The 23,996-nt window shown below is 41.3% G+C and overlaps 1 protein-coding gene across 2 annotated transcripts in view; it reads right to left on the bottom strand.

The window, feature by feature from the left end:
- LOC136762823 (nuclear factor NF-kappa-B p105 subunit) overlaps positions 1 to 23,996 on the bottom strand; it is a 59,639-nt gene that overhangs the window by 21,822 nt on the left and 13,821 nt on the right. For both annotated transcript variants that reach the window (XM_066716362.1, XM_066716363.1), the window contains 4 exons: positions 21,673 to 21,831; positions 19,796 to 19,900; positions 12,645 to 12,736; positions 2,630 to 2,768 (listed from right to left, as the gene is read on the bottom strand). In XM_066716362.1, the coding sequence (XP_066572459.1) occupies positions 2,630 to 2,768; positions 12,645 to 12,736; positions 19,796 to 19,900; positions 21,673 to 21,831 (495 nt within the window). The remainder of the gene's footprint in view (positions 1 to 2,629; positions 2,769 to 12,644; positions 12,737 to 19,795; positions 19,901 to 21,672; positions 21,832 to 23,996) is intronic.

Genomic DNA, 23,996 nt, shown 5'->3' with positions numbered 1-23,996 from the left:
CAGCTCTCTGACTTTCTGTCCCAACACTCACTCCTTGATCCTCTGCAATCCGGCTTCCGCACAGCTCACTCCAGTGAGACAGCTCTCCTGGCAGTCACCCTCAGCTGTGCTCGGACGGCCTCTCTCTCCTCAGTCTTCATCCTCCTTGATCTCTCCGCAGCATTTGACACTGTCAATCACTCCATCCTCCTTTCCTGCCTCGCTGACCTTGGAATTTCTGGGACTGCTTTCACCTGGTTCTCCTCCTACCTCAGCGACCGGACCTACCAAGTGACATGGCGAGGTTCCTCATCCACCCCCCAACCTCTCCTCACAGGCGTAACCCAAGGCTCCATCCTGGGCCCCCTCCTGTTCTCTCTCTACACTCGCTCCCTGGGCTCCTACCACTCCTACGCAGATGATGCCCAGATCTTCCTGTCTTTTCCCTCTTCTGACCCTCTCATCCCCTCTCGCATCTCTTCCTGTTTGTCTGCTATCTCCGCCTGGATGCACTTGCACCACCTCAAGCTCAATCTCTCCAAATCGCATCTCTCCATCTCAATCCCCTTGGAATCCACCACACTCTCTCCTTCTTCTTCCACTAAAAATCTAGGAGTCACCCTCAATCCTGTGCTCTCCTACACCCAGCACATCACCACGCGTACACGCACCTGTAGATTCTTCCTGAGCAACATACACCGAATCCGTCCCCTCCTCACAGACTACTCGACTCAGCTGCTCGTCCAGTCACTGGTCCTCTCCCGCCTGGACTACTGCAACTCCCTCCTGGCCGGCCTGCCTGCATCCACTACCCGTCCACTCCGGCTCATCCAGAACTCTGCGGCTCGTCTGGTATTCTCTCTGCCCCGATTCATACACGCTACTCCACTGCTCCGCTCCCTCCACTGGCTCCCGATACCGGCACGCATTCAGTTCAAGACTTTGACCCTCACCTACCGCTGTCTCGACCACACTGCACCAAGCTACCTTCAGTCACTCGTCTCTCCATACATCCCCTCCAGACCACTGTAGTCTTCCAGTGCCAGAAGACTAACTCTGCCTCCTCTCAACTCTCCTTCCTCCAGAGCCCGCTCCTTCTCAACCCTGGCCCCTAAGTGGTGGATCGACCTTCCCACCGAAGTCAAAACAGCAGAGTCTTTAACCTCCTTCCGGCGCTTACTCAAGACACATCTTTTCAGACAGTACTTTAGTCTTTTTAATCCCCGCTAGATAGCACTTCATAGCATTTTATCATGCTTCTTGCATTATTGATTGATTTCCTCCTTGCTCCCTTTCCCGTAACCCTTGACTGTGATCTTACATCTTGACGGCACTTAGCTTTACTTTCCAGGATGTATGTCCGCACTTACTGTAGTTAACTGTATAAATGTATTATATCTTGAATTGCTTTGTTTAATGTAAATTTGAATTTGCAATGTTTGATGCCTTGTACTTAACTGTATTCTTGCACTTTGTATTGCACTTATGTTGTAAGTCGCCCTGGATAAGGGCATCTGCCAAGAATAAATAAATAAATAAATAAATAAATAATAATAATAACAGATACAGAGATATAGGAATACATATTAATATATAAACATTATATATTTATAATATTATTAAATGATACAGCAATGCACTGGATCCCTGCAATGAGAGCACCGCCCACCAAGGCTGTGGAGCACTACTGCAGCCCTGATTGCACTGAGCACCAAGCATCAGGCATTGAGGCACCATCACCGGGGTCGTGGGGACTACACACCGAGGCCTACCGGAATGTCCACATTTAGTGACAGCACTTGCACTGCAATCTTACTATAATATCCCTCTCTGTGTAGTTCTCAATGGTCCTGCATTGACATTCTCAGTCACCTGGGAAAGAGTTTTTCCTTAGATATCAGAGTAATGCACGAGCATCACGATCATCAAATGTGTGCTCTCAACAACAATTTCCAACCCTATTAACTGATGTCTTTCCCTTAGACCTAAAGGCAGATGTAACTTTAGTCACTGTTCCTATTGAAACACTAGCCAGTTGAGCAGTCTTTGTGACTGAAGCTCCTGCCATTCATGTTCCAATAATGACCCCTTTTTCAAAGTCACTTAGATCCTTTTCTCTTGCCATCTTGATGCAAAATCAAGGTCAACTGGGCCTGCTCAGCATTTCTATACATGCCACAGAGCATGATAGGATGTTAATTGCTTAATTGAATCATGCAGTACACCTGTTTGGAGGTATCTGCATTTGCTATGTTCCTCCACTCATTTATTCAGGTTGTTCCTTTAATTTGTCACCCGTCTATATATGTATTATAATAATATGTCTCCAAAGAAAAATCATAGAGCCCCATGAACAAACAAAAATATTAATAATAAAATTGATATAATTAAAAATTAGTATTTAAATAAATATTTTTCTAAGCAGTATGTAGAGAGCTTTTGCATACAATTTGATTACTCACACATCCAGTGATAGACAAGAGACTGAATCTGTGAGTACTGAGGTAGCATGCAAGGTGGAGGGCTGGCCTGAGTGACAGAGCACAGGGGCTTATCTGCAGCTTTGTTTAAAATTATTCACACAATCCACTGCTTATGCAACTTCCCATAGTCCTTTTAAGGGGTTTCCTGACTTATACAACTGTTTTACCTGTTTTCTGTGGGAAATAAATGAAAGGTTTGGGTTCACTGGTTTCTCCATCAGATCTCCGCCTCAGCTGCACAAACACAGAGGTGGGCTGCTTGATGTAAGGGTGAAAGTACCTGGGCGTTTTGAAAACAACAGCATACTGGAAAAAAAAAAATACATTTTTGTATGAAGAACAGTCATAACAGGACTACACCTTATTTTCAGAGGCAGTTTCTTTCCAGTCAATAAATGTTAGTGCCAGGTCTTCAGCTTGAGCATCTCTGCTAGATGCTCCAGCTTTCTCCCTGATTCTGTCTCCCTTCTCTTCATTATTGAATCAGTGTTCTCACCTGACCCTTGTCTCCTTCCTCATTCACCCATGTATTTAAACCTCCTTCTCCCAACTTTTTGTGACAACTCTGAGCCTTTCCAAGTGTTTATATGTACATGTGTACCAGACCCTGCCTTGTTCTTCGTTGCTGTTTTTTGGATTTTCCTCCCTGCCCTGTTTGCCCAATTGACTGACCTTTTGAACCCAACTCCTGGATGCTCCTTCTAACTAGCTTACCAGTATTGTATCCTATCCTCTCCTTCCCTTTCACCTGTTTGCCTCGCACATGGGTACACCACCCCGATCTGCTCTAGTATGACAGATGCTACAATTAGGCAATATTTATTTATTTTGCTGGGACTTAGTTACGATGAGCACTTCATCAATGAAATTAAACTTTGGTTTTGCTTCTTTCCCCATCTCATATATCTTGTGATGGTCCGCTAAGGGGGCTGCCACTTTAAGACTTCCTATTCTTCCGGGGCACTTTTGAAGGCATAATGGCATAGCAGATACACCTAGAGAGAGACGCACACCTGAAGCATGTATAGAGATGAGAGAGAGAAAATGCAAAGCAGGTTTTATGGATTGTAAAACTACCAAAACTGTTTAAATGGATTTCTAAACAATTTTGTCATTTAAGAGCAAAGCAGTTTTTTTTGTTTTTTTTTTTGGTGACAGAAGATGGACTCTGAATGTTCCTGAACTGGATAAAGAAGTCTTAAACTGAGTTTTAAACAAAGTCTTCTGAAGAGGAAAACTGAAAACCCAGGATTTGGTTGGAGTGACTTTATTCAAACCATTCTTTAAATGGACATTGACCCAACTCTGGGTGGGCGGGGAACTTAAAACCTAAATGATCAACTGTTATATTTATGAAATTGGTTTATGTATAATAATAACATAAGAAAGTTTAAAAACGAGAGGAGGCTATTCAAACCATCATGCTCATTTTGTGTCCACTAATAACTAAGTGATACAAGGATCATGTCCACTCTATTTTTGAATGTTCCCAAGTTGTTGGCTTCAACCACATCGCTGGGGAGAGTTTGTTCCAGATTGTAACAATTCTGTGTGAAGAAGTGTCTCCTGTTTTCTATCTCAAATGCCTTGAAGCCCAATTTCCATTTGGGTCCCTGGATTTGGAAAAACTTCTCTGGTTTGATGTGGTCTATGCCTTTCATGATTTTGAACACTAAAAACAAGTCGAGGGGTGGGTGGGGGGGGGTGGCATGTAGTCTTCTCTGTTCCAGGGTGAAAAGGTTCAGTTCCCTCAGTTTCTCTGAGTAGGACATTCCCTTCAAACCTGGAATAAGTCTGGTTGCTCTACTCCGAACTGCCTCTAGAGCAGCGATATCTTTCTTGAAGGTACCCTGAACTGTACACAGTATTCCAGATGAGCTCTAACTAGTCTTAACTACAGTCTTAACATTACTTCCCTTGTTTTAAATTCTACACTTTTGACAATATTCCCTAGCATTTAGTTTACTTTTTTTATTGCTTCCCCACATTGTTTGGATGGGGAAAGTGATTAGTCGACATAAACTCCTAGGTCTTTCTCATGCATTACTTCTTCCAGTTCTATCCTTCCAATGGTGTAATTATAGTGGACATTTTTTTTACCTGCATGTAATACCTTGCACTTGTCAACATTGAATTACATCTGCCAGCTGTCAGCCCACAACTGAATATTATCCAAGTCCCTTTGATTAACCTGTGCTGCCCAGATTGTATCTGCTGAGCCACCTATTTTAGTATCATCTGCAAATTTGACAAGTTTGCTAACTATTCCAGAGTTCAGATCATTAATACAGATTATGAAAAGCAAAGGCCCAAGTACTGATCCCTGTGGAACTCCACTAACAACCTCACTCCAGTTAGAAGAAGCTCCTCTTATCAATACCCTCTGTTTCCTTTACATCAACCAGTTCATAATCCTCTACTTACATTACCCTGAATATCTAGAACTTCCAATTTTAGGATCAGTCTTTGGTGCGGAACCTTGTTGAAAGCTTTCTGAAAATCAAAGTATATCGTATCCAGGGGCAGACTGGGACCAAAAAACGGCCCTGGACTTTTACCCAGGGGGGTGACGGCTGGTGAAGTCTGGGTCCCAATAAAGTACGGTCCGGGGGGTAGTGCAGTTCTGGGAGCCAACGAAGTGCGTTCTGGGGGCGTGGGGGGGGTTGTTGTTGATGTGCAGACCAGGTGTCTACATGGGAGTATTAAAGTAATACAGGTGAGACTGATTGGTCGGTTTTGTCCCCTTCTAGTGGTTAGGCATGATATTTGTAGTTTTCCAATCAGTTGGCACATACTATGTTCTAAGTGTCATTTGGAATATTTTAATTATCAACCAATAAATAATTTCCCTAATTTCTTTAAGTACTGTTGGGAATATACCATCTGGCCCAGGTGATTTGTTCATTTTTTATTCTGCTAATCCCTTTAGTACCTCTTCATCATTTATCCTGATCTGTCACTTATCCTGATCTGAGTTTGACTGGACTGATTGTTAACCTGTGGCATGTTATTTGTTTTTCGTTTGTAAAAACCTCTGTGAAATACTCATTTAAACATTTGCAACATCTTGTTTGTTTTCTAAGATACATGCATTTTGAGCCTTTAGCTGTTTCACTTCCTCCTTTATTGACCTCTAGCTGTCATAGTTGAAAAAATCTCTTTGCATTCATTTTAGCTATGCTTTTAGATTGATGTTACTTTCAATTTCCCTCTTTGCTTTCCTGATGCCTCTCTTAACATCTCTTTATAGTGCTATATACTCTCTTGTGTATGTGCTATTTTCTTTCTCTTTATATTGTTTTGCATACCTCTATTAAACCATTTTGGCCAATATTTTTTGGTCCTGTTTGCTCAAGTTTTGGTACACATTTATCCTGAGCCTCTATAGTAGTATATTCTTGAAATATAACCATCCGTTTTTGACTGAATTTGTATCCAGTGTGCCCCAGTCTAATTCTTCTAATACCTTCAAGGTTTGCTTTTCTAAAATTGTAGACCATTGTTTTAGACTTGTTCCTTGTCTTTTGAAAGTATGCCTCAAAGCTAACCATATTGTGATCACAGTTCTCCATTGGTTCTTTAACTAATGCCCTTCTGATTCTATCTTTATCATTTGAAAATGTGAAATCAATGCATACACTCTCTCTGGTTGGTTCCCTGACAAATTGAGCAGTCATTTACCATCTCAACCATTTATATTTCTGCTTCTGTAGTCCCAACTGGGTTTTCCCAGTCTATGTTTGGGAAACTGAAATCCCCCATTATAACAGCCATATTGTAACAGTGGTGTACCGGGGAATACAGTTAGGATGTGGATTCAGGTGTGGATATGGATTCCGGTTAAGACAGCCAGAGGAAAAAGACAATAGTCGTAGTCACGGGCAGAGGGTCAATCGATCAGGCATGCAAACTAGAGTGGGTAATCCAAAAGGCAGGTAACAGGAGGCAGGCTTGGGTCAAAAACACGGTTCGACAGGAAACAACAAATATCTAAAGGCTTGGTAATGGAGCAGACAATGGACTGACAGACAATACTTTGCAAGGAGGAAATGGAACAATGGGCTATATATACTGTGGTGGTTGAATGAGGGCAACAATGGACAGGCAGAGATAATGAATCAATTAGACAGAAGGATTGAATGATGGGGAGCGGAGATCTGGAAAAAATAAAAGGGCAAGAGAGACCTCTGGTGGTGGAACTTGGAAGTGCTCATGCAGTGGATAACACACATATCCTTAAGAACATAAGAACATAAGACTCTTTACAAATGAGAGGAGGTCTTTCAACCCATCATGCTCATTTGGTGTCAATTAATAACTAAGTGATCCAAGGATGCTATCCAGTCTATTTTTGAATGTTCCCAAGTCTTCAGCTTCAACTACATCGCTGATTTGTTCCAGATTGTGATGACTCTCTGTGTGAAGAAGTGTCTCCTGTTTTCTGTCTTGAATGCCTTGAAGCCCAATTTCCAATTGTGTCCCTGCAGATCTGGAAAAGCTCCTCTGGTTTGATGTGGTGGATGCCCCTTCATGATTTTGAAGACTTGAATCAAGTCCCTATGTAGTCTCCTCTTTTCTTGGGTGAAAAGGTTCAGTTCCCTCAGTCTCTCCGAGTAGGACATTGCTACATACAGTCCTGATTATATTGTACAATGCAACATCTTTCTGAATATCTGTATTGGGTGGTCTGTAACACACTCCTACCATTAATCCTCCAGATATTTTATTCAAAAATTTAAAAGTTTAAAACCATTTCATTAGCATGATCTAATTTGAGTTTTTCTGCCTCAATGTCATTTCTGATATATAATGCTACCCCACCACCTTTATGATCACGATTATGCCTGTCTCCTAAACTGTGTGTATCCTTTCAACTTTCATCCCCATCAATTTCTGTAAGCCATGTTTCTGTCACTCCTACAACATCATAATCACACATCATAATTACAGTAGTCTTGTATTTCTGTATGTCCTTTCTTATATTATATTATTCTTATATGGTTCATTCCAAGTATGTGTGATAAGTTGTGGTAGTACTAATCCTACCTGGCACCCAACTATTTAATATAGCCTAATGCAAAATCGTTACAGAATTTGCCACCCAACCTGGCTGAATTAGAACACAATAGGAGTAGCAGCACATATAATTTACGCTCTACTAATACTGATAGCCTGGTTGTCCCTTTGTAAATATGGCCAGTTACCTGATTTAATTATTATTTTATTTGTATTTTATTGTTTTAGTACTTAGAATGTTGTACCACACATTCATTAATACAACTTGATCAGAGTATGGAAAGTACTGAGTGGAAGACTACTTTTCTGACCAGCAGTGGACATTATGAATATCTTGTCATGCCATTTGGTTTGGCCAAAGCCCCTTCAGTTTTCCAGGCATTTGTCAATAATGTCCTGAGAAGTTATCTTAACCTCTTTGTGATTGTATACATTGATGATATTCTTATCTTCTTCCCTACCTTGTCCTCTCATGTCTCTCATGTTCGCCAGGTGCTGCGCAGCCTACTTGAAAATGGCCTGTACGTGAAAGCTGAAAAAGTTCCACCGTGAGCGGGTCAGTTTCTTGGGATATATCATTGATGCCGATGGTGTGCATATGGACCTCCACAAGGTGAAAGTGGTCACGGACGGGCCCCAACCCCGACGCCACAATTCTTGCGCTTTGCCAACTTCTATCCATGTTTGATAAGGAACTTCACTTCAGTTGGTGCTCCATTAACCTCTCTCCTAAGGGAATCCGTCTGCAGTCTCGCTTGGTTTTTGTACAGCTCAAAATCATTTTCACCACAGCCCCCATCCTGAAGCATCCAGACCCCTCGCTTCCCTTTGTCATGGAAGTGGACTCTTCAGTCTCTGGGGTTGGGACTGTCTTATCACAACATCATGGCCAGCCACAAAAGCTAATTCATTGTGCCTTCTTTTCTAGGAAACGAAAAGAAATTATGACATCGGGAACCGAGAACTGTTGGCTGTCAAACTGTCGTTTGAGGAGTGGTGCCACTGGCTAGAGGGCGCTCATCATCCTTTTCTTGTCCTTACTGACCACTGCAACCTGGAGTACATACACTCCGTGAAATGGCTCAACCCACAACAGGGCACTATTCTTTACACGCTTTAATTTCACCCTTACCTACTGACCAGAATCCAAGAACACCAAGACAGATGCGTTTTCCAGGTTGTACGATGCTGCCACTGTTTGTCTTTCCACATACTACCACCTGCATGTGTTGTGGCACCTATTAGATGGGACATCATGACCCAAATTCAACAGGCGCTGTCCACCGACCCAGTGCCTCCCAATTGTCCCTCACATCTAACCTATGTCCCCACCTTGGTGCGGTCCCAACTGATGCACTGGCTCCACTATTCTCCCGCATCTGAACATCCTGGGGTTCATCGGACCATATCCCTAATAAAGAGGAAGTTCTGGTGGCCAGCACTGTCACAGGAGGTGGTTCAGTTCATGGCAGCATGTCAGATGTATGCACAATCTAAAACACCACCATCCTTGTGGCTGTGGATCGCTTTCTAAAGCATGCCAGCTCATTCCTTTGAAGGGACTTCCCACAGCCCTGGAGACTGCAGAGTTCCTTTTCAACCAGGTCTTTCGTGGTTACGGGATACCAGAGGATATCGTCTCGGATCGGGGTCCACAGTTCACCTTACGGTTTGCCTTCATGAAGTCTCTCCAAATTAATTTCAGTCTCACATCAGGCTATCATCCCCAATCAAAAGGACAGACGGAGATACTGAATCAGATCGGCAGGTTCCTTCGGTCCTACTGCAGCGCCTCTCAACTGGACTGGAGTCGATACTTGCCGTAGGACGAATATGTGCAAATCTTCCTCACCAGTTCCTCCACCAGCCTCACCCCTTTCCAGTGCGTCCTGGGATATCACCCTCCCTTCTTTCCGGGTTCAGGGGAGACATGACAAGTTCCTGCAGTTGATGACTGGTTTCAACTAAGTGATGAGGTTTGGCAAGCTGCGCACAACCGTCTCCAACAGGCTCTTTGCCGTCAGAAGGTCCAGGCAGATCGCTGTCATCGGCCTGCTCCCCTATATCTTCCTGGACAGGAGGTGTGGCTCTCCACCAGGGACATCCATTTTTATATCCCTTGTCGGAAACTCAGACCTTGGTTCATGGGGCCCTTTAAAATGGTTCACCAGGTAAACCCGTTTGCATACTGCTTGCAGCTGCCTCCATCCTATTGCATCTCGCCAACATTCCACGTCTCCCTGCTTAAGCCTGTCGTGCCCAGTCCTTATCAGGATTCTGAACCTGCGCATGTCTCTTCAGCCTCACCTATAGTGCCTCCCCTGCCTCCAATGCTGCTGGACAACGGTCCTGTCTACACCGCCCAGACTCTCCTTCGCTCCTGTCATTGGCAGACCGGTCTCCAGTATCTGGTGGACTGGGAGGGGTATGGTCCTGAGGAGCAGTCTTGGGTCCCTGCCTCGGATATATTGGATCACTCCTTACTCAGTGACTTCCACCGTGATCATCCCACGGCTACAGCTCCCTGACCCCGGGGTCGCCCTTGCCGCCGAGCCCCTGTTGCATCAGGAACCGCTCGTGAGGATGGGGTTTCTGTCACTGTTTCATCCCACACATCCCGCAATTCACAAGCTCAACACAGAGGTCATCATCACCTGAATACTAAACCCTCATATTCCCCAGCAATAAGCCACTTAAAATTCCTCAGGACCATGTGCACTTGTTGTATCATCCACAAACACCCATTGGACCAGCACTCTGCTTCCCTCTGCTACACATATAATCCCCTCTGTGACTCCCATTCAATGCTAAGTCCTGTCTTCTGTCCAGTTGCATTTCCCAGTATTCTCCTATTGATTGCCTGTTTACGACCTCCAAGTGTACCTCGACCACCGATTCCTGGATTCTCCCTACCAGCCTGTTTGCCTGATCATTGGCCGCCTGCTTGCCTTATCGACCACGACTTCTGGATTCTCCTGGACATTACTGCTTGCTGGCATTGACCCCAGCCTGTTCCTGTCTACCTCTCACTCCACACCTGGGTTCCCCTCCACAGCAGTGCTTCATTACACTATGATAAGTGAATGAACGTATGAGGGTAGCGAATTGTGTCTGTGTGAGCCCGGTCACCCTGCAGCGTATCTTCACATGTGTCGGTGTTGCTGTTATGGGTGTACAGTGCAACATTACTGTCCAAATTATTGTTATTAATGTTGTTGTAATCATTATTATTTATTTATTTGTGGTGCACAAACCCTATGAATATCTAGCCCCACTTCTTTACTGGATACTTCACCAATTATTCTCAAATCCATCAAGAAATCCTTGAAAAAGAGGACATTGTGATTACACCTCTGCTTCATCTTTCTTTACAATCATTGAAAATAATGTGTACAGGAAAACTCTGACTTTGTGCAGTCTTACATCAGATCTACATTCGAGACTGCTTATGTCCACATATCTTGCAGGCTTATCATGATGTGGACATTTGGGCAGATTTAAGACTTGCAAATGCATTCAGCAGTGGCTTATTGGCCACAAATGTGTACTGACATAATGAACTACATTAAGGTATGCTAACTTCATAAGCCTGAGACAAGGAAACCTGCTGGAACACTTCAACAAACCATTGTAGAGAGACCATGGGAATTGCAAAGAGTAGACCTAATGGGACCTTTTCCAAGGAAGTTCCCAGAATAATGTTTACTTTGTTTGTAGATTATTACTCAAAGTGGGTTGAACTGTTTCTTCTCTGTAAAGCATCTGCTGATATTATCTCTCACATGGTGATCAAGGAGATCTTTACAAGGAGGGGAACCCCTGTATATCTTCTTTCAGATCAAGGACCACAGTTAATTTCCTCAATCTTCCAGGAAGTTTGTGCGCAATGGCACATAACACATAAGATGACGAGTGCTTATCGTTCCTAGACAAATCTCACTGAACAAGTAAATTTAAGTTTAAAAACAATTATTTCTTCTTACATTTGGAGTGCAACACAAAACATTTGACTATTTTCTTGATAATTTTCATTTTGCCTTAAATTCTGCTGTTCATGAATCCAAAGTTTTCTCTCCGGCTGAGTTAAACCTGAGTAGACCTCTTCATAGCCCCCTGCATATTTTACTGGAGGGTCGAGACATATCTCCAGATCATCCTAAGTATGAGTTTGTCGCCAGGATGGAAGAATTGAGGGGAATGGTGACCATTAACATGAAGAAGGCTTGAGAAAGACAAAAACAAAATTATGATAAAAAGAGAAGAATGGTGGTGTTTGCTGTTAATGATCATGTTTGGATTCATAATCATGTTCTTTGTAAAGCATCTGCACATTCTGCAGCTAAGCTTGAAAAGACTCATATCATGTTGTTCAACAAATTGGACCTATAAATTATCAGATCGTTATGGAAGCGACTGGAGAAGATCTATGAACTATACATGTTTCCCTACTGCAGCCGAACTTGAGGCTCTTGAATGACAGAGGGTTCTGGACATCTTTGCAGAAGATAGCGATGAGGAATTAATTGGATTCTCAGATGATACTAATGATGCCCAGCCTTCTTATTAGAGAAATGTCATGTTCTGGCTTATTTATTTAAACATTTCTTCCTTTCACCCTCCCCTCTTACAGTTTCTGAACCTCAAGGATCTCTCCTTAGCCCCCTGCTATTCTACACACTTCAGCCCTAGATCCTGTCATCTATTCCTTTTACTTCCCACACCATTTCTTTGCTGACACCTGAATTTTCTTACCCTTTCTTTTCTTTACCACAGAACTTTCTGCTTGTGCCTCTTCATTAACCAAACAAAAACAGAAATCCTTTTTTTCCTTCCCCCTTCCCTCCCTCTACTAGCTGTTGCTCATTTTTTCACCCCACCCCACTATCTTGCCGCATTCATTTCTATGCACATGACATACTAGTACAGTGACTTGGATCAATCAAATTGGTGCTGTTTAGTCACTTAGATTGGTGTGGAGTTTAGAGGAAGAAATGTATTAAGGGTCACTGTGTGCATGTGCCTGTTACAGTGACATCACTCCCATAGCCCTGTAAGAGCACTCATTCCCCCCGAGTCTGGGAACCAGCTTAATTGTATACGGGGTTTGTAATTAGTTTGGGCCTATGTCTCATTTCACACTTTCAAAGATTATGTTTAATTTATTACCTGTCTATGAACATCTGTAGGTCCAAATTTTCCAAAGGCTTCCCAGCAGGTTCCAATGTCATCCTCCTGATAGAAGCGCACTTGAATGTCATCTGAAAACATAAAATATGTTGTGATACCTTTATAAATAATATTGTCCTGAAGGCTCGTGTTACATCTACTTTCCCAAAGTCCGCCACCAGAGATCTCCCTTTAATCAGACTCTGTTCCTGGATCCCCGCTTCTCATTATTCACCCTTAATCCCTGTCTGATTGATTAATTGTCTCCACCTGTATCCATTACCCCTGCTCATTAGCCTTAAAATATATACTCCATTGTTCCCTTCCCACAATGCAAAGTATTTGCCCCATCGCAGCATTACCAAGCTTTCTCTAGTATTGTTCGCTGCTTCCTTGTGTTTTGACCTACGTCTGCTCTTTGTTCTATGCCTTTTGGACCCTCTGGTTTGCTCCGTTTGTTCAATTGTTTGAAACTCTGCCCGTAACCCCGACTACTGCCTTATTCCCTTGGCTCTGTTCTTCAGATTCTCTCATCATTAACTAAATCTACCTCTACTGCTAACTTCCTCTACCACATTTGGGTTCACCTTCCTGCTGACACTCTAGGAGCCCTGTCGTGACAGCTCGGGAACAACCACTCATATTTGCGGTAAAACTTATAATGTACTATAGTTAGTTACTTTGCCAATCCATAATGAGTAGTTTATTGTACAGATTAAATGTTAGTTTTGTTTCTTTGTTTTTTTCTTTAACTTGTATTGGTAAAGGTTTCCCATTTGATCAGGATGAGACCGTAAGCTGTGACTTGTGATCTTTCAGCTATCATCCAGCCTAGTGAACAGTTGTTAAGATCTACTTTGACTACCTCCATGTAATGTTTTTATTTTTAATGACCGAACACAAATTAAACTTGCAATATTATGATCTGTTTAAAATGTATAACAATAATAAATCATTATTGAGTGTTTTAATCATTTTAATAAGTTAATTGTAACATTCTGACCGAGGAATAATATTAGTAAAGTTAGTTTGGGCCTTCTGACGGTACGTGCACACTGCCCGCTCGCTCAACTCGCAAATCGCTCAATCTCTGGCGAGCTGTACCTGCGCCCTCCCTTGCGTGCACACTGCACACTTCCTAATTTAGTTGAGCGTTTTATTTTGTTATGTCAACAGTATCTTCTCTTGCTCTCCTCAACTTTTATAAACAAAAACATTGTGCACTTTATATAGATTGCTTTCTGTATGTAATGTCAATATAATAGTGTTTGTGTGTAGTTCTACATATAGAGGGGCCAAACATTCTCTTGGAAACTAAAATGGTATCACATAATAAAATGGTATAGCAGCTCTACTAATTCATTTCACATTGATGTGGTCTAACCATCCTATTTGTGCAATAACAGGTAGGGATCAAGTAGGGATGTACTCTTCATGGTTATATTTTCCACTACTACCTGCAAATATAGGGGAAACATCAGTCGCCACAATTATTAATAAGTATTTATTATTTGTGTGACTCCACTACTAAAAATGTATTACGTATCAACACGATGCCAAGTCAATGATTTGTCAATGTTCAAATTGCAATTTACTTACTTTTATGTTATGCATGTATCACTCACCAGTGATCCCGTTGATCTCTGAAACATTCTTCCATGCATCCATTTTTAGAATGATATCTCTGTATGAAGCCAGAGACGCATCATAAATAATGGAGAAACTGGACACCGCAATAATACGTTTCTCGTCAATGTTTTAAGCTAGCAAGCGAGTTTTAAGCTAACGAGTAGAAAAGAGAAGGGACTTCAAGATGCAGAGAACATCTACCCTGCCATTGGTAGTCACCAAACTCTATCAATGACCGCTTGCTGGCTCTCGTTGGAAATGAATGGGAGCATGCCTCTTTTGTAGCGCTATCGAGCAGGCAGTGTGCACGTAGGTTTAGTGGTAACACATTTTCCTGGTTGCTAACACTGGGAAGGGAGGCTGAGTGTAAATACTGTAACACAGTGTGAGGCAGGGTTATAGAGGATCACTATATACCTGCCCATGTGCTTAAATGTATTACTTGTAGGCCTACAACACCAGGAATATAAACTACAGCTCCCAAAAGCCCAAATACTTAACTTTCTGCTGGTTGTCAGCTGACCTCCACAAGCAGTCAGCTGAGGAACAGGTGGGCTCAGGACCTGCCTCTATAAAGGTAGGACACAAACACTCCTCTTTGTCTCATACCACTTGTGGATAGGGCCAATTAGGGTAGCTGAGAGGCAGTGTGCAACTAAAGATCACCTGGATTTTACTCACTTAGGGTTATGGACTACCTTTGGAATAGACCCTGGACTGGCTGATGAACACTTCCCCTGGTAAATGGACTTTTTGGAATCCTCAACAAAGGACTCTCTTCCTTTGTTTGAACTGGTCTATGGCTTAGCTGCCCAGACTTAGAGAGGGACTTTACGAAAGTGCAGATGGAGCTCAAAGAGCTAGGTTTAACTTTTTGTATTTGTGAGTGATCTTTAATTCGAAGCTTTTTGGTAGTCAAAATAAATCCAACATTAGTGCTATAGTTCCTTGAACTCTGTGCCCTATGAATCTCTGCTTGCAACCCCTGCCTACATGTTGCTTAGACAACCTCTCACTATGTCACAATATGTCAGGTCTAACCTCCTTATGTTTTCATATCCTGGGTTGCTGCTACATGTTCTCACATTCTAGAGCTTATGTTTGAAGATTATGCAAATTCAGGGATGCAGATAATTTCAAGTATGTACTGAGACATTAGGCATTTTGATTATAAGACTTGCCCTTACAGACTATTTGTTTTGCACATTTCAAAATTATCATACTTTGTATTCATTGAAAGTTAAATATGAATAATGATCCCTTAACTTAAATTTAAGGTAGCCTTGAATTGAAGGTCCCCACCTTTCAAAAATAATAGAAAAGGAAAAGGATTGATGAGAGGACACTGTATCAAGGAGGTAATGCACAACTTGAGCAACGAATGGCGAAATTAATTCCTTCTCTTTACTCACCATTAGGGGGTGTCAGTGATAAAAGTTTCTAATCCACTCAAGCTCCTATAGTTCCTATTTCAGAAAATTCAGGTTTCTATTCAAATCTTAATACAATAAAAACCTATATAATTGTTTAATAGACTGATGTGCACACAGTGGAAAGTTAAGTGCCCATTATTTCTGACCATAGGTTTCTATAAAAAGTTGTAATGGAACTTACATACAGTCAATAGGAAATTAACCACTTCAGCACGCACATCAAATGATAACCCTCACCCAGCACCATGCTGTACCTGCATACATCGAGATGTTTATTCTATTCTCTTTGCAGCTTGTCAGTCTAGTGTTTTCAGTTCCAAGATGGGACGGAAACTGATGTCTTTCTTGGGCACTAGGAAGTAGGGAGAATAGTAGGGAGAATAGAAAAGCTTGTGCTGCACCCAAAAGGTCCTTCACTTGCATCCATGCCACACCCCAGAAAGAGGCTGTAGGGAGTAGCCAACGGATGTTGGAGAGTTGCTGGGGGGTATACTGGTGAGCCAGAGGCTGGAAGCCCTAAGAGTTGGGGCTTGGGATGATGCACCCAACAAAGTGATATAGTGCCGATGTCAGCCATGCTATAAGAGATGCATTATGGGATTTGAAGTTCTCTTGTCTGCTGACTGCCAAAGGTATGGATCTTTGCCAAAACTCCATACACCTACAAATCCCAGGGTGCCATTCAATTTAAAGCGCCAGGACATTATTTCTCTCTTTAATAACTCTGCACTTCTCAGGATGAAATTGGGAGAAATCGGGAGAAACGTATACTGTGCCCAGGCTTCAGAACCTAAAGCCAAAGACAATAAAATTTGCGTTTTGGGTTTCAGGCAGTAGGAGCAACTGAGGATAGAGTTAACTCTTTCTGGAGCGGATAAAATTACTCAACATTTCAGATTTCTCACAATTATTGGTAGGGACAATTCAACGTTGATTTCAACATCAATTCGACATTGGTAGGGACATGTCCTTACCATCCCTACCTAAATCTATGCTGTTGGTACATTATAAACAACTTTTAAAACTGAAATTGTAAGTTAAAATGATCTAGTATATGAACTACTACATACTTTTCCCTGTATTGACCATATGGTATAAGCGGCTTGCGATGTGGTGGAGCATCACATACAGTGAGGGAAAAAAGTATTTGATCCCCTGCTGATTTTGTACGTTTGCCCACTGACAAAGAAATGTTCAGTCTATAATTTTAATGGTAGGTGTATTTTAACAGTGAGAGACAAATTAACAAAAAAAAATCAGAATAACATTTCATAACATACGTACTTCGTGGCAAAACCCTTGTTGGCAATCACAGAGGTCAGACGTTTCTTGTAGTTGGCCACCAGGTTTGCACACATCTCAGGAGGGATTTTGTCCCACTCCTCTTTGCAGATCCTCTCCAAGTCATTAATGTTTCGAGGCTGATGTTTGGCAACTCGAACCTTCAGCTCCCTCCACAGATTTTCTATGGGATTAAGGTCTGGAGACTGGCTAGGCCACTCCAGGACCTTAATGTGCTTCTTCTTGAGCCACTCCTATGTTGCCTTGGCTGTGTGTTTTGGGTCATTGTCATGCTGGAATACCCATCCACGACCCATTTTCAATGCCCTGGCTGAGGGAAGGAGGTTCTCACCCAAGATTTGACGGTACATGGCCCCGTCCATCGTCCCTTTGATGCGGTGCAGTTGTCCTGTTCCCTTAGCAGAAAAACACGCCCAAAGCATAATGTTTCCACCTCCATGTTTGACGGTGGGGTTGGTGTTCTTGGGGTCATTCCTCCTCCTCCAAACACTGCGAGTTGAGTTGATGCCTTGATTTTGGTCTCATCTGACCACAACACTTTCACCCAGTTCTCCTCTGAATCATTCAGATGTTCATTGGCAAACTTCAGATGGGCCTGTACATGTGCTTTCTTGAGCAGGGGGACCTTGCGGGTGCTGCAGGATTTCAGTCCTTCATGGCATAGTGTGTTACCAATTGTTTTCTTGGTGACTATGGTCCCAGCTGCCTTGAGATCATTAACAAGATCCTCCCGTGTAGTTCTGGGCTGATTCCTCACCGTTCTCATGATCATTGAAACTCCACGAGGTGAGATCTTGCATGGAGCCCCAGAACGAGGGAGACTGACAGTTCTTTTGTGTTTCTTCCATTTGCGAATAATCTCACCAACTGTTGTCACCTTCTCACCAAATTGCTTGGCGATGGTCTTATTGCCCATTCCAGCCTTGTATAGGTCTACAATCTTGTCCCTGACATCCTTGGACAGCTCTTTGGTCTTGGCCATGGTGGAGAGTTTGGAATCTGATTGATTGATTGCTTCTGTGGACAGGTTTCTTTTATACAGGTAACGAGCTGAGATTAGAAGCATTAGGAGATTAGGATTAGGTGCTCCTAATCTCAGCTCGTTACCTGTATAAAAGACACCTGGGAGCCAGAAATCTTGCTGATTGATAGGGGATCAAATACTTATTTCCCTCATTAACATGCAAATCAATTTATAACTTTTTTGAAATGCGTTTTTCTGGATTTTTTTGTTGTTATTCTTTCTCTCACTGTTAAAATACACCTACCATTAAAATTATAGACTGATCATTTCTTTGTCAGTGGGCAAACGTACAAAATCAGCAGGGGATCAAATACTTTTTTCCCTCACTGTATTATATGTATACAGTTAGGTCCATAAATAAATTGGACAGAGACACAATTGTCATCATTTTGGCTCTGTACACCACCACAATGGATTTGGAAGGAAGCAATCAAGATGTGCTTTAAGTGTAGACTTTCATTTTTAATTTGGGAGAACAGTGTAGGAATTACACCCATTTGTATATGTGTTCCTCCCGATTTTAACTAACATAATCACTAATTAAATTGTGAGTTGCACAATCCTTTGCATTCAAATACTGCCTGAAGTATGGAACGCAGAGACATCACCAGATTCTGGGTTTCTTCCCTGGTGATGCTCTGCCAGGCCTGTACTGCAGCTGTCTTTAGTTGCTGCTTGTTCTTGTGGCGTTTTGCCTTCAGTTTGCCTCGCTCGCTAGAAATCAAAACAAACCAATCAGAGAGATAGCAAAAACATTAGGTGTGGCAACTATTAACTATTTCTGGCAAATCAACTATTTGGTACATTCTTAAAAAGAAAGAACACACTGGTGAGCCTAGGAAAACCAAAAGGCCCGGAAGACCATGGAAAACAACAGTGGTGGATGACAGAAGAATTCTTTCCTTGGTGAAGAAAAACCCCCTCACAACAGTTGGCCAGATCAAGAACACCCTCCAGGAGGTAGGCGTATCTGTGTTAAAGTCAACAATCAAGAGAAGACTTCACCATAAATACAGAGTAAATACAGAGGGTTTACCATATGATGTAAACAGGAAACAGGAAGACCAGATTAGAGTTTGCCAAAAACATCTAAAGAACCCTGTACAGTTCTGGAACAACATCCTATTGACAGATGAAACAAAGATCAACTTGTACCAGAATGATGGGAAGATAAGAGTATGGAAAAGGGAAGGAAATACTCATTATCCAAAGCATACCACCTCATCTGTGAAGCATGTTATGGCATTGGAATGTATGGCTGTCAAGGGAACTGGTTCCCTTGTACTTATTGATGATGTGACTGCTGACAAAAGCAGCAGGATGAAGCCAAATGCTTCCAAACTCATTGGACAGCACTTCACAGTGCAGATGGACAATGCCCTGAAGCAACACAAGACTTTAAAGCAAAGAAGTGGAATGTTATGCAATGGCCAAGTCCATCATCTGATCTGAATCCAACTGAGCATGCATTTCACTTGCTAAAGGCAAACCCAAAGGCACAACGCCCCAAGAACAAGCAGGAACTGAAGACAGCTGCAGTATAGGCCTGGCAGATCATCACCAGGGAAGAAACCCAGCATCTGGTGATGTCTAAGAGTGTTTGTTTGAGGTTATATACTAACAGACTTAACCCCTCCCCCTTTGGGTAGTACTCTCAACTTGAAAGATAATTTCCATTCTGCAAGTCCTGATTATCCTAAAAGCCTATATTTCTGTTTGATGGGATAGACAAGCATACACTAATAAGTTTAGTCATTATTTACCTTTCTGTACTTTATCACACAACAGAAAAACTTCTTCACCGCCTGCTACAGAGCCAGACATTCGATCCATTCTCAAAATTTTCAAACTGGATGCATTTGGTGCCTCTATGAACAAATGAAAAACAACAATATCATCAGTTTCTGGAAAATACAGTAAGGCACATATACACCCACATGCAAAAAGGAAGCTGCAACTTTAATTAAATAATATAATTGTTCATTTAAAGCAGGTTTATCAAACTCAAAATCTGGAGGGACACATTTTCTTCTGGCACAGATCTTCAAACCAAGTTCCCAGTTTCTTAATTGGTCTTAGTTTTCTACAGGCTGCTAATTACACTATGTAACACAATTTTTGTTCCTGGGTAGTAAGTGTTATTTCCTTATTGCTTATGCCTCAAAAGTATAAAAAATGACTATTATTCCCCACAAACTTTGCTTTTGTGACCAGGACAGTGATATTTTGAAATTTAACTATTTCCAATGAGAAAATGGAGGAATTTGTGTCTTTTCATTCACATAAAGCCAGAAAAAAAAAACATATGAATCCAAATTAACACGTATTTATACTAAAGTAATACAAAATGACTACAAAAGATTCAGAAGTGAGTAGTTTTTTGAGATTTACGATTATACTGTAAATCACTTTCACGAATCAGCCCCCAAATGTAGTCTCCCATCATGTTCTCGTTATACTGTCCTTGGTAGCGGCATTCAAAGTCCAGCATATCCTCGTGGAAGCACTCGCCTTGCTCCTCCGAGTACGCTCCCATGTTCTCCTTGAATTTATCAAGATGAGCATCAAGGATATGGACTTTGAGGGACATCCTACAGCCCATTGTGCAGTCGTTCTTCACCAGAGTTTCAGCCAGCTCCACATAGTTTTTGGCCTTGTGATTGCCCAGGAAGCCCCGAACCACTGCGACAAAGCTGTTCCAAGCCGCTTTCTCCTTACTAGTGAGCTTCTACTTCTGTAAGCTCGGCACTGGACTTGGAGAGACCAAGATCTCTAATCAAGTTGTTGAGGTCTTTTTGGTTGGGGTTGTATGGGTTTCTCTCCTCAGCTACACCTCTAAAATTATCATCTGGATCTACAATGTCTTCCTCGCTCTCTGACTTGCTGCTCTTTTCTAAAGACAGCTGCTCTATCTCTGAGGAATGGGTACAGGAAACTCATGGCAGTGTGGCACCTTAGCAGATGCTTCCACTGAGTACTTTTTCGCTCTTGTCTTGATAATTTGGCATAGCAAAATGCGTCTGCCAGATGCTTTGCAGCCTCTTGATGCCATCTCAGAAAAATGCAGATCAGATATGTATCCACTTAGGCAGCTGGAACTAAACTGAACTGGTGGGCTTAAGGCCACTGTATTTATACTACTATTTATATTACTGGAAAGTTCTAGAAAGTTCTAGAAGTTAATCCAAGTTTACTCAGCACTGAATCTATCTGGAATGTTCTGGAAAATAGTTAAATTTCTAAATATCACTGTCCTGGTCACAAATGCAACGTTTGTGGCGAATAATAGCCATTTTCTATACTTTTGAGGCAATTAGGAAATAACACTTACTACCCAGGAACAAAAAATGGTGTTATGTTATAGGTAGTTCACCTAAGAATAGTCTTTTAATTTCTTTACTTTTGTAATGTTCTTATATTTTGTTGCCCTGGATAAGAAATACATATTATTATTATTATTATTATTATTATTATTATTATTATTGAGACTTTCAAACAATGTTAAATACAACTCTGGGAAAAAAAGAGACCACTAAACATTGATTTCTGAACTTGGAGTGGTCTCTTAATTTTTTCCAGAGCTATATGTTAAATTGGTAACAAATACAAATACAAATAGTTGGTGAAGATGGTTGCTTACTGCTGTCAAAAATAGGTCCTGATAGAGCAGGCTGCAGACTGTGTGTGAAGTTCCCATTGTTGTCTGGTAGGTATGCTGTAAACATCAGACGCACTACAGCAAGGTCCATCGCTTTAGCACACTGCTGTGCTGCTTCATGTAGTTTTTGTCTTTCTTTCTCTAAACATATATATACATATAGTCAATGGTAACTGTGTGATCCCTCATATTAATTATAATAATTAATGAAACTCTGACATAAATAAAAATATATGTAAATCTATCTATATGTATAGCTATATATGTTTTAATGTAAAGCGTGAAACATAGCATTGCAGTACTGTCCTCTATCTAGCAGACTAGCAGAGGTAATTATGGTGTAAGCTTTTATATCACACACACACACATAACAGAAGGCAGTTTAATTGTAGTAGTCTTTTTCATAGTTATACATTTTTATTTTTAATAGAAGCATGATCCTGTCACAGAAAACAAACATAACATTAAGTGATTGATATTATGTAATTAGAAGAGTTAAGGTATTTTTGTTATTATTCATTATCCATAACTACTACTAATAAATTGAATACTTTATAGAAGCTACTATAAAGAAAATAGCTGGTATAAAATATACACACTCTTCCTGACCTAGGGCAGGATGAAATCTAAAATGTTCGCAAGATTCTAGGACCTGCGAACAGGGAGGAGACATGTTTTGCTGGCGTGGCTTCTGAGATAGGCGGGCAGCACGAGAGGCACCGCGAGCCAATCACAGTGTCTAAAATTGAAGAGAAGCCAGAATAGCGGAAGAGCAAGATGGTCCTGCAAGAACGGATATAGAGATAAAAACACAGAAACCTGGCACTCGATTTGAAACGATTAATCTCCCCGCTGATACAAAACTACAAGCCTATACTTCGTAGCGGTTACAAATATAAGTAGAAGAAAACATAATAAAATAAAACCCGAAGCTGCCATTGATGAAATCTGTGTAGTTATTATTATTGTTATTGCCAGATGCCTTTATCTAGGTGTTATCTATTATATATGGATCAATGCTGATCAGGTGTGATTGTTTGCTCATATGTCAATAACAGATCAATGTAAATATTTTTTTCAGCATCCACTTATGTGTAGCGGTGCAGATTAAATTCTAAGTGAGGCACCAGCTACAAAACTGTACATCATAGTGGTTACATTTATGATTAGAAGAAACTAGCAACTAAAAAATAAGCCGCAACTGTGTAAGTTTCTATTGCGTGTGTCAGAGTGTAATCCAAGCCATGGACATGGTATTGTGATATAAACGTCTTTATTATAATGTCAAATCATTGTTTGAAACTGAACAGTGATGTGTGTTCATTTTAATATCACTCAATGCCATCTACTGTAAGAGGCAATAAGTACAAACGTTTTGCTCAGTGTCAAGGGGCAGCACTTAACATTATCATCACTTAGCAGACACCCTTATCCAGGACAACTTACATTTGTACCCATTTATACAGCTGGGTATTTCACTGGAGCAAAGTGAAGTACCTTGCTCAAGGGAACAACTGCATTGCCCCACCCGGGTTTTAACCCACAACCTTCCAGTTATGAGTCCAGATCCCTAACTACTACTCCACAGTGCTCCCTATGTATCAGGCACCCTTCTCATGGTGTCGTGCTGCCAAAATGTGATTGGTTAAATTGAAACCTTATAAAGGGGGAACAAAGAGAAGTTCGTTGAGAAGATGGAGATGGAATAATACGGAGACAATGACAAGAGCAGGAGGAAGAGAAAGAGACACCAGCTGCCTGCCTGACCAGACTGACCTAAGCTGCCCTGTGAGGTGAAGAGGTATATAATCGGGTATTATCTGTTTCTTTCTGTAATCCAGCAGAAGCTTAATATTACTTATTTAGTAATATAATTGAATATTAGTTTTCTATTTTTGTCACAAATAAATGATTATTGCACATCTGTGACTTGACCGCGTATTCCCTCTAAAAATAATCTTAAAAGAGAAACCAATTTCAGTTCAACTATTTATTTAGCTTGACTGAAAAACCAAGCCTATCAAATTCTCTTACACTGCTTTTGTAGACATACTTCATTTACCATTATTAGAACAACTAATCATAAAAATAATAGTAATAACATAATGAATTATATTATTATTATTTATTATAATTTCTAGCTTCTTAATGGCAGCATGAATAGTTTTAAACAGAGTGAGGTAGCTTACTCTTTTATCATCAGCATAACATCTCATACAAACCCCTGTTCATTCACACAACATCTTTTCAGTAAATGCCATTATTTTGTTAGTAATAAAGTTGTCTGCATTTGGAAAACATTTTTT

This window comes from Amia ocellicauda, chromosome 11 (genome assembly GCF_036373705.1).
Source record: "Amia ocellicauda isolate fAmiCal2 chromosome 11, fAmiCal2.hap1, whole genome shotgun sequence".
Classification (NCBI taxonomy): Eukaryota; Metazoa; Chordata; class Actinopteri; order Amiiformes; family Amiidae; genus Amia; species Amia ocellicauda.
The sequence above is the reverse complement of the archived record's forward strand: the minus strand, read 5'-3'. Positions and strand labels throughout refer to the sequence as shown.